This window comes from Diuraphis noxia, unplaced genomic scaffold, assembly GCF_037042655.1.
Source record: "Diuraphis noxia isolate RWA-SAM2 unplaced genomic scaffold, SU_Dnox_SAM2 contig0002, whole genome shotgun sequence".
Taxonomy (NCBI): domain Eukaryota; kingdom Metazoa; phylum Arthropoda; class Insecta; order Hemiptera; family Aphididae; genus Diuraphis; species Diuraphis noxia.
The window spans coordinates 14,108,580-14,124,969 of record NW_028301712.1 but is presented as its reverse complement, the minus strand read 5'-3'; the positions used below and the strand labels follow the sequence as shown (position 1 = coordinate 14,124,969).

The 16,390-nt window shown below is 25.3% G+C and overlaps 1 protein-coding gene across 5 annotated transcripts in view; it reads right to left on the bottom strand.

Moving 5' to 3' along the window:
• Positions 1-16,390, bottom strand: part of LOC107166088 (neuronal acetylcholine receptor subunit alpha-7-like) — a 198,044-nt gene that overhangs the window by 9,326 nt on the left and 172,328 nt on the right. For 4 of the 5 annotated variants that reach the window (XM_089219318.1, XM_089219314.1, XM_089219315.1 and 1 more), the window contains 2 exons: positions 5,635-5,744; positions 5,085-5,247 (listed from right to left, as the gene is read on the bottom strand). In XM_089219318.1, the coding sequence (XP_089075444.1) occupies positions 5,085-5,247; positions 5,635-5,744 (273 nt within the window). Of the gene's footprint in view, positions 1-5,084; positions 5,248-5,634; positions 5,745-14,935; positions 15,023-16,390 lie in introns of all 5 variants that reach the window. The other variant, XM_089219316.1, reaches the window with a different exon arrangement.

Below are 16,390 nucleotides of genomic sequence, written 5' to 3'. Positions count from 1 at the left end.
CGGCTATAGACAATATTATGTATGGCAACAGGTGTGAAACGAGTACGTTTTGAAATAATCAGAATTAATTGAAAACGAACGTGGACCGCGATTACGTATGACTTAATGAAATTTAAGGCATTGGACATTTATTTTACCTAAGGATTAATAAAGTACAAGGGTCTTCAACACTTTTAAAATTACTTATAATCAGTAAATTTTTGGAGCGAAGTATGTACCTATTTAGAATGCTGGGATTTCTTTCCAACAAAAGTTATCACTTTATCAACATAAGTCTAAAATATTTGTGATTTAGTATTTAGTCTTTTCAATCAATTATTATTTTATCTGTTTAATTTTAAGACTTCTTAAATGGGATTTTATTAATTTTTAGTTTCAAAATGTATGGTTTGGAGAGAAATTTAATTTGGAAGTATTAATAGGTAGCTATATTATAATGTATATACAAAGATGTAAATATGGTTTGAAAAATCTTCAAGTCTTATGAGTTGTGAGTGACACGATTCATTAATGTTATTTATGTGTTTTGGTCTTCAACGATTTCTTCTTCTTCTGCTTTTTAATAATATAATACAGAACAACATAATTCTTGTGTAATTTATGAGAATGTTTTACAAGATTTTCAAGACTAAAATATTCACTAAACGATTTAATGTATATTATTTTTAGAACTCGAGCTGCAATTATTTCACCACAAAGACTTTAAAAAGTGTTGAAAGCATTCAAGGGAAACTAGCAAATTAGAATTAAGCTTTTATACTTCTTTTAAACGCTTCCTTTACAAAGAGATAATATGTCTTAATAATTAATTTCCATGCTATTATAATATTTTTTATTGAAACGTTCACTTGTTTTGTGTATCTATTCAAAATATTTAAAACTATAGTGTATGTTTTTATTTTAAAGTTATTAATGAGCTTGACACCTCGACTACATATTTTTCTTCCAATTGGTTCACTAAATAATACATGTGGAAGCATTGGTGTAGACTGTAGGTAGATATGATTTCTAAAAAGAGGGGGAGATAAAAAAAGGCACAGATAAATGGGAAGGGAAAATTGAAAAATCCCTTACTTTTTCGACCAATATTTATCGAGATATTCATGTGTTAGCATGTTAATATGTTTACAAATTGTAAATTATTAAATACCTAACAATTTAATTTTTTTAATTTTTATTAGAGAATATACAATCAATACACAAATGCATAATAAGAATATGTGCTACAGTATTTATAAAAACATAAATAGGGTGAGGGAAGAAACCATCCAGTGATTGCACTTCTTTTTGCTTAAATATATTTGGCATATATTTTTATTTAATTAATTAATTATTATTATTATTATAATTTTTTTTTTTTGTTAATCATTAAGAAGATCTTTGCATCAATTTCTTTTTAGACGCCGTGGGGGATTTTCAGGAATCGTATGAGTGGCTAGGACAGAGATTAGAGAGTTAGGGTAGGAATTAGAGTTTGTTGAAAAAAAACATTTATAGTACGTTTAGTTTCTTTTTCATTTCTGACGTGTAATTATGTGGCACATTACTGTAAATAGGGTTGACAGTAGTTTGGGAGTGATTGATACATCAGGGAGGACTTGATATAAATATAGCAGCACCTCCATGGGCTGTATTGTCCGGATTATTTTGATTGTAGGAGATTATACATACCCAGTATTAGATATGTGGGAATATTTAGTGAAATGAGTTTCAGAAATTTGCGCTAGGTATGTCAATGCGCTTTTTCTGAAGGACTAGTTGTAATTTGTTTGAGTGATTTTTAAGACCGTTGGCATTAAATTGAAGAATTAGAATTGAGTTGCTTGTGGAAGAAGGCATTATTTTTCAACTAAGAGACCTGATACTACTTGGATGAGAAGAGCTATTAACAGATTTAATAATTATTTTACTCATTCATGAAACTCGTCAATATTATGATAATATCAGGGGGAAGATGAACTGTATTGCCGACGTCTGAGTTAGAAGTCGGTTGGGCATAGGTATAATTTATAGTGGGTGGGTGTGTTAAGAAGGTTTTCACTGGTTGTATTTCTTGTACATTAAAAATTTTAGAAATAATATTATTATAAGATACCTGGTTGTTTGGCTTTGTTTTTTTGCGTCATTGAAGGTCCCTGTAGATGGAGCAGCCTTTATAGTTTGATGAATGGTCTCTGGAGCAAAGTGCGCACTTAGAAGGGGCGACTCTGGAGTTCTGGAGTCTAACGTTATGTGTTGAGCACTGCAGCGAACACAACGTGCCGGATAACCGCAATAGTATTTAGTGTGCCCATATTCTTGGCAGTTTGAACACTGACTTATAGATTTGGGTTTATATGGTTCTTCCAGGTTTATAAATGTACGAAGTAATGACGTAAGATTGTAGATGTTGTTGGATTGTTCAGTTGGTGCAAGGTTCACAAAAACAGAGGTAACGGGTGTTTATTTACTTTATAAAGGACATGAAGGACACTTAAGACTTGTCTAACTTCAAATAATCGTGTTTCAAATTCAGTTTTGTTTAGCTCGGTTGCCGCAGTTGGACATAGATTCCGAATCATATCTCGTAATAGTTTGTCTTTTTGAGCTGAAAAGTGTGAAATTCAGCTTTTTTGTCTCTCAGAAAGTGAACCAGCTAGGGATCTGCACGATTCCGGTTTTGTTTGTTATTGTTTTCGTACGATATGTCGATGATTTGCAGTAGAAGTTATCTTCTTCAATTAATTTGGTAAGCTTAGTGCACAGGTCAGGAAAATTTAATATATCTTTCACAAAAATTGGATATGGTCTTAGAGCTTTTGGTTCGGAATTTGTGGAACCACTAAAACTTCGTATAGAATCTGTATTGTTATATCATTCAATACAGTTGCGAGGGGAGGATTATCTTGCGATAATACTTCATATCGATTTGTGGAAAAAAATTGTTTTTATTTGTCGGCGTTCGAGGTGAGCTCTGATTGAAAGAGCTTGAATGAATTCTTTTAGTTTTATTTGTCGTAGCTATGGTCCATCAATTCGATAAGGAGTTATCATTGTTTAAAGTGTCCATTTTATCAGTAGCGCGAGTGCTGGTCGCAGAAGTTGAATTATTTTTAATGAGTGTCCGTTGATTACTGAAAACATCATTAATTATCTATGCGGTAACTGGATTAGATTTATTAGTTTTATTTTGGTTTTTGATTGTTTGTAGGTGATTGTGACATTGCAGATAAGCGTCAAAGTCGCGACGAAACGTCGTGCGCCCGTGCGCAAAGCGCGATAACGACGATGACGGAGTGACCGGAGAGAGTAGTGCGTTAACGTCAGTCATTTAATATTTAAAAAAAAATATTTAAAATTTAGAAAAACGTTAGTTTATTTAAGAAAAACTTAACATATGTATTAATGTAAGTTTTATATAAGATAGATACAGCTGTTATTTATTAACTTTCGTATAAACATTAATTTAACTGTATGATGCAGAAAAATACATGTATACTGGTGATTGTAATGGTGGAGCGGAGCAAAATTAGTGTGCATGCTACGGACTAATTCAATCTATGGTGTATACCTTACACTGGTATTGCGAATTATGACGGTTACCGTTTATATAAAAATCCATTAAAAATCGTACAACCACGCTATAAGCTTGAAATGTTCACAGTTGATTGTAAATCTTGATAGTTTCATCGTTTATTGTATAAGAACCAAAATCCCTGTAGTCACTGTGCGGAGTTATAGACCGCTAGTAAAGTAGTAACCTAGCAGTTTTGCAAATTTCACTTTTATTAGTTGATTAAAAATCACAAAACAACGCTATCGATTTGTTACTTTCAGTTTGATTAGGCATGATGTGGGCTATTGACGCTGATAATTTTATATTTAACACTTGAGAAGCCCGATGTAAAATATAAAACAGTTGGAGTTTGATCTAGTACAAGGAATCTTTGGAATTTATTGCAAATTGTACGCTTATTTAAAATGTAACAATATTGTGCGATGGTTTTGAAACTTGCACCATTAGATTATACATGCATCCCTTTTAGTTTCATGTATAAGGATAAAAATTTCTGTCATCAAACACAATATAAAAGATTGTCCACTCTAATACTCCATAAATTCAAAACGCTGAGCTGAACCTGTAGTGATAATGATCTCATATTTTCATAACTTAATTACAAGTAATAACGATAATATTCGATAACATTTTAAACACACTCATACAGTGGAAGCGTAGTCCATTTAGTCGAACCTACATGCATGTATTATATATTACCTTTTGTCTCTATAAATGATAAGATAAGCTATAATAAAGTATAATCATAGTCGTCATAAATCATTTCGATCAAATAAACATTACTTTGCTACAAATATACAAAAATTTAATTATATTGGTATTCAGTATTGAAAGAAATTATCAAAATTCAATAGCTCTATAATATGAAAAAAATAAATATTATATTATTATAGTGCATCCTAATAATGTAAGCAAAAACAACAAAAAGCCAATGGGAGGGGATCTGACCCTCCACGCAACCCTTGAGTACGTATTAAGTATTTATTACTGAATACAGATATGATATTAACGTATTTCTATTCTAAAATATCGTCGCAGATGGTGATTATCAAGTTGTGTGTGATTATGAATCACTTACAAATATTACTATCGACAGTCATAATATTCATATTATTTTATTTTAGAATCCATAGTTTTATCATAATGGTAATTTATCAAACCATTAAAACTACTGATTGTTGCCCACCCACTCATTAGAATGTATTTCTGATTTCGTTGTTACCTATACCAATATTAAATATGTTGAAATTAATTGCCATAGTTTTTGAAGATGTGTGTTAGATCAATAAAAAATAATGCATCTAAAGTGGTAAAGGGTATAGCGTAATATTTATTTCAAAATAATTAACTACTGTTTTTTAAAAAGAAACAAAAGATTATTTATAGTTATAATTATATGATTTATTTATATAACATACGATTTGCATGTATGAAACTATGTTTTGTATTTTAATGTAAATATAATAAACGAAGAAATTAAAGTTAAATGATTAAATCACAATACAATTTAAATACAACTATACTTTACCGATATCAAGAACGTTGGCCAATAAACTTCTTGACGATCGTTCTCGGAGTTCGATACCTCTTCGATCTGTATATCTACTTCTGATGGCTTTGAACGAAATGTCTTTACCTGGCCTTTGCATACATAAGATCCATGGTAACCATAACAGGAAAAAACACTTAACCTATAATGTAATAATGAAAACTTATAATATAATATTACAACGGTAAAAACTATATATATATATTTATGTGCTTCAACTCGATAAATGGCGTGCGCATGCAGCATGTCAATATTATAATTGGACTTGGACAGGTTAAGACATACTAATAATTTTCTTATTTTTTATTTTTGTATGGAATTTTCTGGTATACCTACAGTATATTTTATTACATAGGATGTCATGTATGCATTGATTTAGAGACATAATAAAAATCAAATTATATAAAATTGATAACATTTATATTTTGCCAATGGAACGCATCAGAGTGGTTATATAAATTTAATTTAATTTTTCCGGTGTTATAAATACTAAATTATACAAAATTAAGAATATTAACACACAAATTACCCATGGTCCCATTGTATGTATGTCAGCTGTTCGGTGATGATAGTTGAGCACCACCAATGTGAGAACTACCGACGAAGCCACCATAAACATGATGCAATTGAAGTATGTACCTATGGAAAAATGTATTATTTTATTTTTGAATTAGTAATTTTTATACTGAGGACTAAATCATTCCTTAATAATATAAGTTATAAATGAATTGTCAGATTTCTAAAGAATTTAAAGGTTCTAAATGACAATTTCGTATATATTATTTTTTTTATTAATATTACAGTAATGACTTTATAAAGCATTATAGTTGTTAAGACGAAAAAAAGTAAATAAAAAGAATCATGCTTATCTAATATTATTTGTGTATGCACGCAATATAATGAAGAAACTAAAACTAATTGTTATTATCATAAAATGACCTTATTAGATTTAAAACTATTTCTATAACTAGTAATCATTATATATAATATATTTATTATTAATTTAATATAATTATAATGGTAAATTAGAAAAGGTTCAATATTACATCTATAAACATACATATCATATGAAATTTTACATTTCATAAAATTCTATTTTGTAATTAATTAAGCAGAAAAAATATGGTATGTATAAATTAATAAAATCAATTATGTATATTATAATATGAATTTATTAAAAAATGTATGTCCAGCACAAAACATGACTAAATGTAATTAATGTTAAACATTATAGTTTATTAAATGCTTTTTCAGTTAATTTGGTTATTTTTTTTTTGCGTAATTACATCAATTGGTTTTACTATATTATTTGCAAACCTCTTGTACTGATTAAAAATAAATGGAAAATGATAACAGTAAAGACAAATTTATTTATTTTATTTTATGAAATGGTTGTACGAGTTGTTTAACCGTATTCAGAATTTATTACCATGTTAATAATCATATTATTTAGAGTTTAAAAATATGGATAGTTATTATCTCTTTGTTATTTACTAGATTATATCTTACAAGACAACCATTTTAATAATATTAACAAAATATCAAGTGACGAAATAGTGTTTTTAAGCATTTTTCAAAATTTATTTTAAAAAGATAGAATCTTCTGGTATCTGTATATATAATTTTTTTAAATAAATTTAAGTTCGAAACATGCAGTACAGTAATATAAAATGATATGCCATTAAAAACATATTTCAATTTTAACAGTCTAGAATTGTAAATATGTTGATATTAATTTGATTCATAACTTTAAATACAACTATGACACTGTTTTGCTAAATGTATTAAAACGATTTACAAATTATACATTATTAAAGAAGCATACATATTTTATTTTGGTATGCACTAGATGTGTTTAAAAAATTGTTAAGTTCTCATTAAATTAATCAAGTAAGAATATATTATAATTTATTGTCAACGATTATATCTATTACCTACGGTTTTACTGTCTACTAATTTATATAAGTTAGATGTACAGATTATACAAATTAATTCAAAATATTACTTGCGTACCTACCTATAATGACATAAGAAAAATAAAGATACTAAATAAAACAATACTAAAAACAAATACACACAAAATAAAATATAGATATGTAAGTATATTGTCGTTGTCATGCAAAATATGTTGAGTGAATATTTTAGAATTTGAAATTTGAATTTTTTATAGCTCCAATCTATTTTTTTTCACTTAGGTGTATACTTTTTGCATAACGTTGAATAAGTTGCTATTATGTCATGCAAAAAACGACTAAGTGAAAAAAAATGTGGATTAATGCGAATTTAAAATTTAATAATACAATTATTAAAATTATCACTTTACCAATTTTTGCATAACGTGACGATATATAAAGCTAAACAAATTTATATCAGATTAAATTAAGTAAATATGTATAACTTTTTAATACTCAATTATTATTTCCTCGTCAGATCAGTTGATACTTGGAGTGAGGTAGTATGTATCAACTACAAAATATCATTATTTAACGTTTCATTTGAAACTGGTTTAAATATAAATAACATTATTTAAATTTTAGTTAAAACATTTTTTTATTTAATTATATATTATATTATGAATTATTTAAATTTGGAATTTGTTAAAACTTTTAATGTATACAGCCTGTGTTAGACTAGGACGTCAAAATAATAATAATTTGAAAAGATGTTAAACAGCGAGAAGCCAAACATGAAACATAAATAATTATTAGTGTTATGCAGCGAATATGACAGGTATAAATTTAATAGAAAATAGAGGAATGTAATAGAGTTTATGTCACATAATGGATCTCAACTTAAGCCAAATTCACTTTGGTAGTTTATTTGTTATATGTATATAGTATAATACTATATATTATAGTTAAAGGTTTTAAGAGAAGATAAAACTGCGTGACATGTGTGCCAGATTCCATAATATTATAACGTAGCTGGTTACTCTGGTCACGTATTAGCTTACAGTTTTCCACAGACAAGAACCACAAAAATATTAAAAAAATCATTCAAATATTCATAAAAGATATAGAAATTACATTTATAAGTGCAAAGGGTATATTTTATCATGGAGTTCAACCTCCAACCCACCCATAAATAATTTTGTCAGTAATAAAAGTCGATTAAAATACAATGATATATTGACAAATATATTGATAATAAACAAACATATTAAAACGAAAAACATAGTTTATTTTCTTATTAATATTATAGAAACACGGTATACCTATAACTATGACAACTCTTTTCCATACTATAAATATAACGGACAATACAATTTAAAAATGATTAAATATGTTTAATTTTAACGGCTAAGATGGTGAATAGATTTTTATAAACTATGCATAAATGATGATGAGACTTAATAAAAGACCTATATACTATATAAGTATAAGCTAGGTCCGTGTTTGTTTATATCCGTTAGAATTATCATTGTAATTATTGAATTAGTAAATTTTGTTTATTTATTTTATAATTATGATGATTTTATAGTTTATACGATAATTTACCTATTATTCTATTTTAAATTAAATTTTTAAATCACAAACAAGTAGGGGTTTGATGATGTATTTAATAGTAGTTAATATCAAATATAATTTCAGTAGTAACTATTAATTATAGAAAATATATAATTTAAAATACTATACAAATTATATTTTATCATTACTTATTTTCTGTTGTAGGTACCTATGTATATTGATTAGTTTTTTGTTATATTTTTTTTTAAATAAAATTATCGTAAAAAGTATATATCAATATTTTGATATCTGATATAAGGACAAGCTTAAATACGCGTTCTATTTCAAATGTTTATAATGTTATAGGTAGGTACCTATATGGATGAACTATTATAAAATTTAATGATAAACTGGCAAAATTGAATATTGAAAATATAGGTGATGATTTTTTTTGTAAATAATTTTGTTTGAATCGAATTAATATATAATAGTTTATTTAATTAGTTCAATTTTATATTGTTGTACTCATAATTTTGTAAAAAAAAAAAAATAATAAATAAAATTGAAAAAAATCGAAAAATGGCTTTTCCAAAACATACTTACCAGACTTGATCTCTAGTATAAATAAATTGTTACTTGTAGGGTACTCTTTGATTTCAAAAAATCGTCCATAAATTTGGAAATTTTTAAATAAGAAACACATTTTTAAAGAACACGACTTTAGGAAAATCAAGTTTATGACCAAACTATTTTAAATATGCAATATCATCTCCAGCAATGCTAATAATTAAATTAAAAATGAGGAAATCGAACAGTTATTACTAGATGTATAATACTTATTTTGTTTAGTGTTTAATATTTTTTTATTTAGTAATTAAAACATATTTTGTTATTTTATTACATCGATTAGCCATTTATTTGTTGGTAGGTAGTCAAAATTTAAGCAAATCTAGTAAATTTCCTAATATCAAATGTATTGAGATAAGAACAAACAAGAATAAATAAAAATCATATTATATTTTGCCATAACCCATAAGATTATAAGAATAACCTAAAATAACTTTAAATTATTGCCAAGAATTCCATAAATATTAAGTAATTTGAGTACATTGTTATTGTGTATGGAATTTTTTAATAAATATTAATTTAGATTTATGGATAATATTCGATATTCGATTTAAAAGATATTATATGTTCATGATCTTCAGCAGATTGAATATTTAGACCATAAAAAATTAAACCCTAAGAAATTCTGTACTACATATTATACTCTGCTATTTTCATGTTATAACATAAGAATTTAGTTTTTAACTAAAAAAATTGATTTAAAAAATATTTTTCGATTTCTCCGGTTTTAACTCATGGTTATTTAACACTAACATTAACTTATTTTTGAAAGAATTTTTAATAAAATGTCTAGGTATAATGATTTCAGATCACTGTTAAGCTTTGAAAAGTATTTTTACTTCAATGCAATGTTTTTAAAATATAAAATGAAAATACTTGATACGTATAATGGGTATAAAGTGTTATGCATGGAATTATTTGTGTATGAATTCTGAGTATATTTCATTAGTAAATAAATAATAATAATTTATATTATTAATTTAGTTTTAGTTTTTACTGATAAATATATAAATATATTTTAATTTTAATTATAGATATTAGGGAATTTCAAATACGTACATTTATGATACCCATGCATAATTTTGTTAATTTATAATTTTATGATTTTTCAATAATTGATAACTAGGGTATGTTGACATTTAATAATTTTTAAATGAGATGTATAGCATTTCAAACAGTTTTAGTCAATAGAATAATTAATCATACAACTGTAAATGTAAATGTTATATAGAGTAGAATCTACTAGCTAATATCATGTAAATAGGTGATAATGTCACGAGTTCCATAATTTTACACAGAAAATGCAAAACTTATTGTTATATACCTACCTACCCTTAATGTAGTTCAATGTATTTATATTAAAGTGGCGTTGGCATATTTGAAATACCTTAACCAGCGTAATAGGTATGTAAGCAATGAGTATATTAACATGTATTTAATATGTGTTTTGTGTATATACTATAATATAATGGTGTAATATTATCAAGGCTGGGCATTAACTTAACTAACTAGTTCGCTGTTTTAATTATCTTAACTTTAATAATTTAACTCATTTGTATCTACGTTAATTTAAAATCAACTTCTACTTTTTTATTATTACCAATTAAGTTAATTTTGAATTTTCGTTTTATATAGAATTTATTTTAGTCTATAACGGTTCATCGTTTCGTAGAATATTAGAAAATATTGTTGGAAAAAAAGAAGATATTTTCGCAATTATTTTTATAAATAACAACTAATGTGTTATATTAATTAAGTATGTACTAATAAAATAATAAATAATAATATAGAGATAATATTAGTATAGTAATAATAGTACTCATTAATAATTATTTTTATTATTATTTTTTTTTTATTGATCAAAATACATCGACAACTAGGCCATTATTAAAAGAATTTTTATTTTTTAGGTTACATTTATTTTGTAGTATTTTAAGTATTTAAATTTTCTACATTAAATTAAATTGTACAATTCTGTTTCTTTTAAGAATAAATTTATGTTTTTTACATCCCGTGGGTTTGGTCCAAGTTTGACATATTTGTACGGAGATGTGAAATAAGCTTTCGATACTGGTTGTATTTTTGACAATTATTATTATTAATTAATATCTTATTTTATAATTTTTATGATTGTTGATTATCATGAATTGTGACCATATTATTACAAATACACGTTGAGTCTTGAGTGACACATTAGTACTGGAGGATAGTTGTCAATTGCTCAACAAAATAAGAGGTTCAATGGCAGATTAAAATTTTGAAATGACTCTGTTATTAAAAATTAGTAAATACTTTGAATAAATCAGCAGCAAAGTACAAATCTTATACATAAATAAATATATTTCTACATTATATTATATATATATATATATATATATATATATACAAATATAATATTCTCAACATAGAAGACAATCTGGAAGAAGCCTAAGTCGGGAGCCAAGCAACATTGAAAAATTAATCAGTTATTTAAAACAAACTAAACTATATCATATTTTTTGATCTGATTTATTTAGATATAATGTTCTTTTAATCTGATAATTAAAAAAAAAACTGTAGTAAGTATCAAATTTATAAAAAACATCGCATTGTAATTACTATAAATTTATTAAAATTTAAGTTAGAAAACTAATGAGTTTATAACAATGTTATTGAACTCAATAAAAATATATACATAGTATACATATTATATCATTGAATAATCTAGGTTTAGAATTATTAAATCAAAACCATAGGTAAATTATAAGGTACAAGTTATGCTTGACGTTTATTTAATTGTTTATGATTCCACCTACTCAAAGAGAAAGAATCAACCGATGCATGATTTATATTACATATTTAAAAAAAATGTTCATGTATTTATTTGCATATAAATATGCAGACACATTAAGATGAATACAATTTAAAACATTAATAACACATCGAGAAATATATTATATGGTGTTTAATAAAAGTTAAAATAAATTACGGTCCACCTATCCAACATGTGGTGTTTTCAAGATTAATAAAACCTTATACTGTTGTACATTCTAAAAAGAAAACGAAAAATCCAAAATGTATTTTTTTAACCCAAACATTTTAATATTAAAATATTTATATGTATCATGACAAAATATAATAATAAATATCGTTTAATTATAATTGTATAACATTTGTTCATGAAGGGGCGAGCAAATTTTAAGTTTAAATTAGATATTTTGTGTTTTATGCATTAGACTTACTTTTACTGGCATGCAAAAAATGTACAAATTGTTAGTAGTAAAAGTAGCAAAAACCAGAGAAGACAGTAAAAAAAAATAATATATTTTATAGTAGAAGCTGACTGAAAGTTTAATATAAAAGTGTATAATATATGGTATAAAATAATAATATTATGTATAAAACGTATATTTAATAACTGATTGATACAGGGTGTGACAAAGTTTTGATATTATAACAGTGTTTATAAGTTATTCAATTATATTTTTTAATATTATTAATGATTAATTAATAATATATTTTTTTTTTTATTAGAATAAGCCTCGGCAGCGAAGGCCACTGGCTGACGTTTGACAATTAACAATGACATAAGATTAGTTATTACAATGATTTTGTTTGTACATTACATATTATGATTAATTTTTTACAATACATTTTCAATTTGTATATTTTTGATGAAGTTTAGAGTATTTGTGATGGTTTCTATGTTCGGGCCTAGTGATTCGTATAGATGTTCTGGGATGTTATGCTTATTTCTGGCGGCTTCAGTTTGTCTGCATTCGACAAAAATGTGTTTGATTGTTAGAGGGACTAATTCATAATATTATTCAGTAGGTATATAAGGTATATTTTTTGAATGTAATAAATTATATTTTATGAAAATCTATATTTTTTATCTTATTATTATTTTCTTAGTTGTTTTTCCGAATTAATCACATAAATCAGATGTTGTGTTCCAAGTATTTATATTGAAATATTTGAATATTGCTTCCTTCAACGGTAGCTAATGTTCTAATTGCATCATAAATTAATAAGAATATATGGAGTAGATTAAATTTAGAATGTGTTATTTGTTATTTAAGACAATGTAATTATAATCATGTCATATAGATTTATCTCATTTATCATATTTAGTTTTCAAAATTGAAAAATAGGGTGAATATTATGTACATAATTTTGCGTATTGTAAAAGATAAAGTTATTTCTAATTTTAATTTCATGATTATATGTATTAGAACTTTAATTAGGTTCTAATATGATTCAATAATTTATTAATATATGAATCACCTATACGAATTACCCTAGGAATTACTGATGTACAATTAACCAAATATTTAATGCTGGCTTTTGTATTAATATTAATGTAAAATGAACTATCCAAAATCATGATTATTCGGTTGACAATAAATTTATAGAATATATGAAAAAAAAACTAATCTAATATTAAAACATCACTAGACTTCTAAAACCATAAAACGGAATATGTGTGTAAATACCTACCAACAGTTTGAAGAACGATGAAAAATAAAAATGTACAAATAAAAAAAGGAACATTATTGTTCAGAAATAACAATAATATTTTATTTATTCTTTCATTATTATTCCGTGTTAAGTAGAATAATTTTGAAATTTCATAAATTCTCAGTATGTTTTAAAATATTGAATAAGTCAGCAAAAATCGGTTTGGTAAATAAACTAGTTTAAACAGATGATCAATCATGATAAACTGTAAATTCAATTTTATTTTAAGTGATGTAGTGGTTTTAGATCGTAAGCGAGACTAGACATTACGAGATAGGAGAGGCGAAAAGCAAGGAGCCATCATCCCGTATTCTTATAGCTGATCTTCCTGTCTTTAAGAATTCTACGTTTGGGAGAAATGCTAAGGTTATCAGTCAACATTAACATTTTTTCAAGTTCCTGTAACATTTTTATATCATTTTCTTAATAGTTACTGCTGGCATGCATTTTAAAAATTGCAAATGGTAATCGCTTTTTAGGTGGGAAAACAGTGGAAATAACCCTGATGAAAAACGGCCGCTATGAGTGCGTTGTCACTATTTGCCTCTCCTACTATAAGATATTTTGTAATAATGTTTTTTGTGGTGAATGTGTCTAATTTTTCGTTAAATATATTTAAAATAGGTAGATTATATAATCTGGCCAATTTTAGAATTTAAAAATTGTTTACAGTAAAACGTGAAATACAGGTAATTATTGGATTGATATTCTGATTAATACTTCAGATTCAAGAATAATTTTTTGCTCTATTTCAAACTTTAATTTTATTTCTAACTAATATTATTTATTTGGAGTATTCACTAATTATTGTTTTTATGTAAATTGCTTTTGGTACTTACATAATATAATTTATTGATATTTCATACTCTTGTGTTTTTATAGGTAAGTAACTATATGATAAATGTTTTCTTTAAATAATTCTGGAGTTAACATGAAGTTAAAGTTAAATTTATTTATTAAAAATTGTTTTTTTTTTTTTCTAAAATGACATATTAGTATAATTTATTTTTAAGATATATTTCAGTAAAATGAAATATGTATAAAGATGAGTTGTATTCTTCTAAATAATTTGTTACGAAGTTGAAAAAAAAATTATTATAAATAGGAATACTTGTCACACCCGATGTGAAATGAGTGATAAGGTTACAGACCAAAATTAAGAATAATGTTAGAAACGTAGAGCACAGAGAATTAAGAAAAATGAGCGTGTTTTTAAAAGAAGTGTGTCTGTCAATATGGTAAACACTAAACTCTAACCTAACAAGGGTACTGCGTCAGAGGATTCTGGCAACACTTCTGCCAGCCGCAATAGATAAACTACTTGTGAAAGCAGTATTGCCACACCTGTAACACAAATAACGTTAAAAGTAACCGGTTTTTGGAACCATATTAGCTTAGTAATTATTATTATTATTAAATCTATGACATTCCTTAATCTATATTTAAATTCCTCATGATTCCATTATATTTACCACGAGATAATATTGGATGGAAATAATAATAATTTATAAACATTAATTTATGTTTTTCATAACACCAATAAATATTTTGTATTTTTAATTTCAAGTTATTAAATTTATATATAAAACTAATACATAAATATCGCATGATTTTGATTTGTTTTGTTAAAAAATGTTTAATGATATTAATTTAATAGTATCACAATTTTATTAAAATTCTATTATGATACTCTTATAAATGTCTTATTTTATCATTCTTAATTTTAACTCACAATAGTTAGTTGATGATTGTACATTTTTTTTCGCTGTAAAAAGTAATCAGATATTTTTTAAAAATATGAAATTCCTGACGTCTTATCTGGAATCACAAGCTGTATTACTTTATTCTGTTTATTTTATGCCTATTTTTTTTTTATTTGATGAGAAAAGGCAAACAAATACAATCACAAACTGCAAATTCACATCGATATTAATATGCAAAAAGACACACAAGTATTATTGTTCAAAGAACAAAACAAAAATAAATATGTAAAAAATTTCTAAAACAATAACAAAAGAGAGAAAAGTGAAGTGAGAAAAAGCACTCGAGCGAAAGAATCAAATGGAGTGTAGTAGGTACACCAAGGCAAAGCCGTATTAAAATGTTTTATTATTGAAGTATTTATTATTTATTGTTGTGAAACGAGAAGGTACATAAGCTTCTACAAGTATACGGCTTGGCCTCTGGTGTTTCATTTAAATAAAATAAAAATCGTACAAAATCAATTAAAAGAAAATTTACAATTTTTTAAATAATGTAATTAATTTATTATTTTTAAAATTTAAGTACTATTACGTAACTGTTGGTTATTGTATAAGTCAAATAATTAATTTATACTATTGGGTGATGATTAAATTAAATTAATAGCTTTATAGTTCACATATGAATTTTTAAAATAAACGTAATAATGGTTATTAGAAAGAATATTTTAGACAAAATAAGACAAAAAAATGTTACTTTATTATGTTAATTTATTTTTTAAATGTATCGTAACGACGTATCTTGGTTCGTGCTTTAAATAAAATAAAAATAAAATTGGATTGCTTAAGAACTATAGCAATCTGAATAATTGTACTATGTTTTTGTACGATTTCTTGTTAATATTCATTCAAATGGTAAACAATATAAAATATATATTCTATTAAAAATATAAATAGATAGATAAAATTAAATTGTAAACATCACTAACTGTCACAAGATTTATTTTTATTT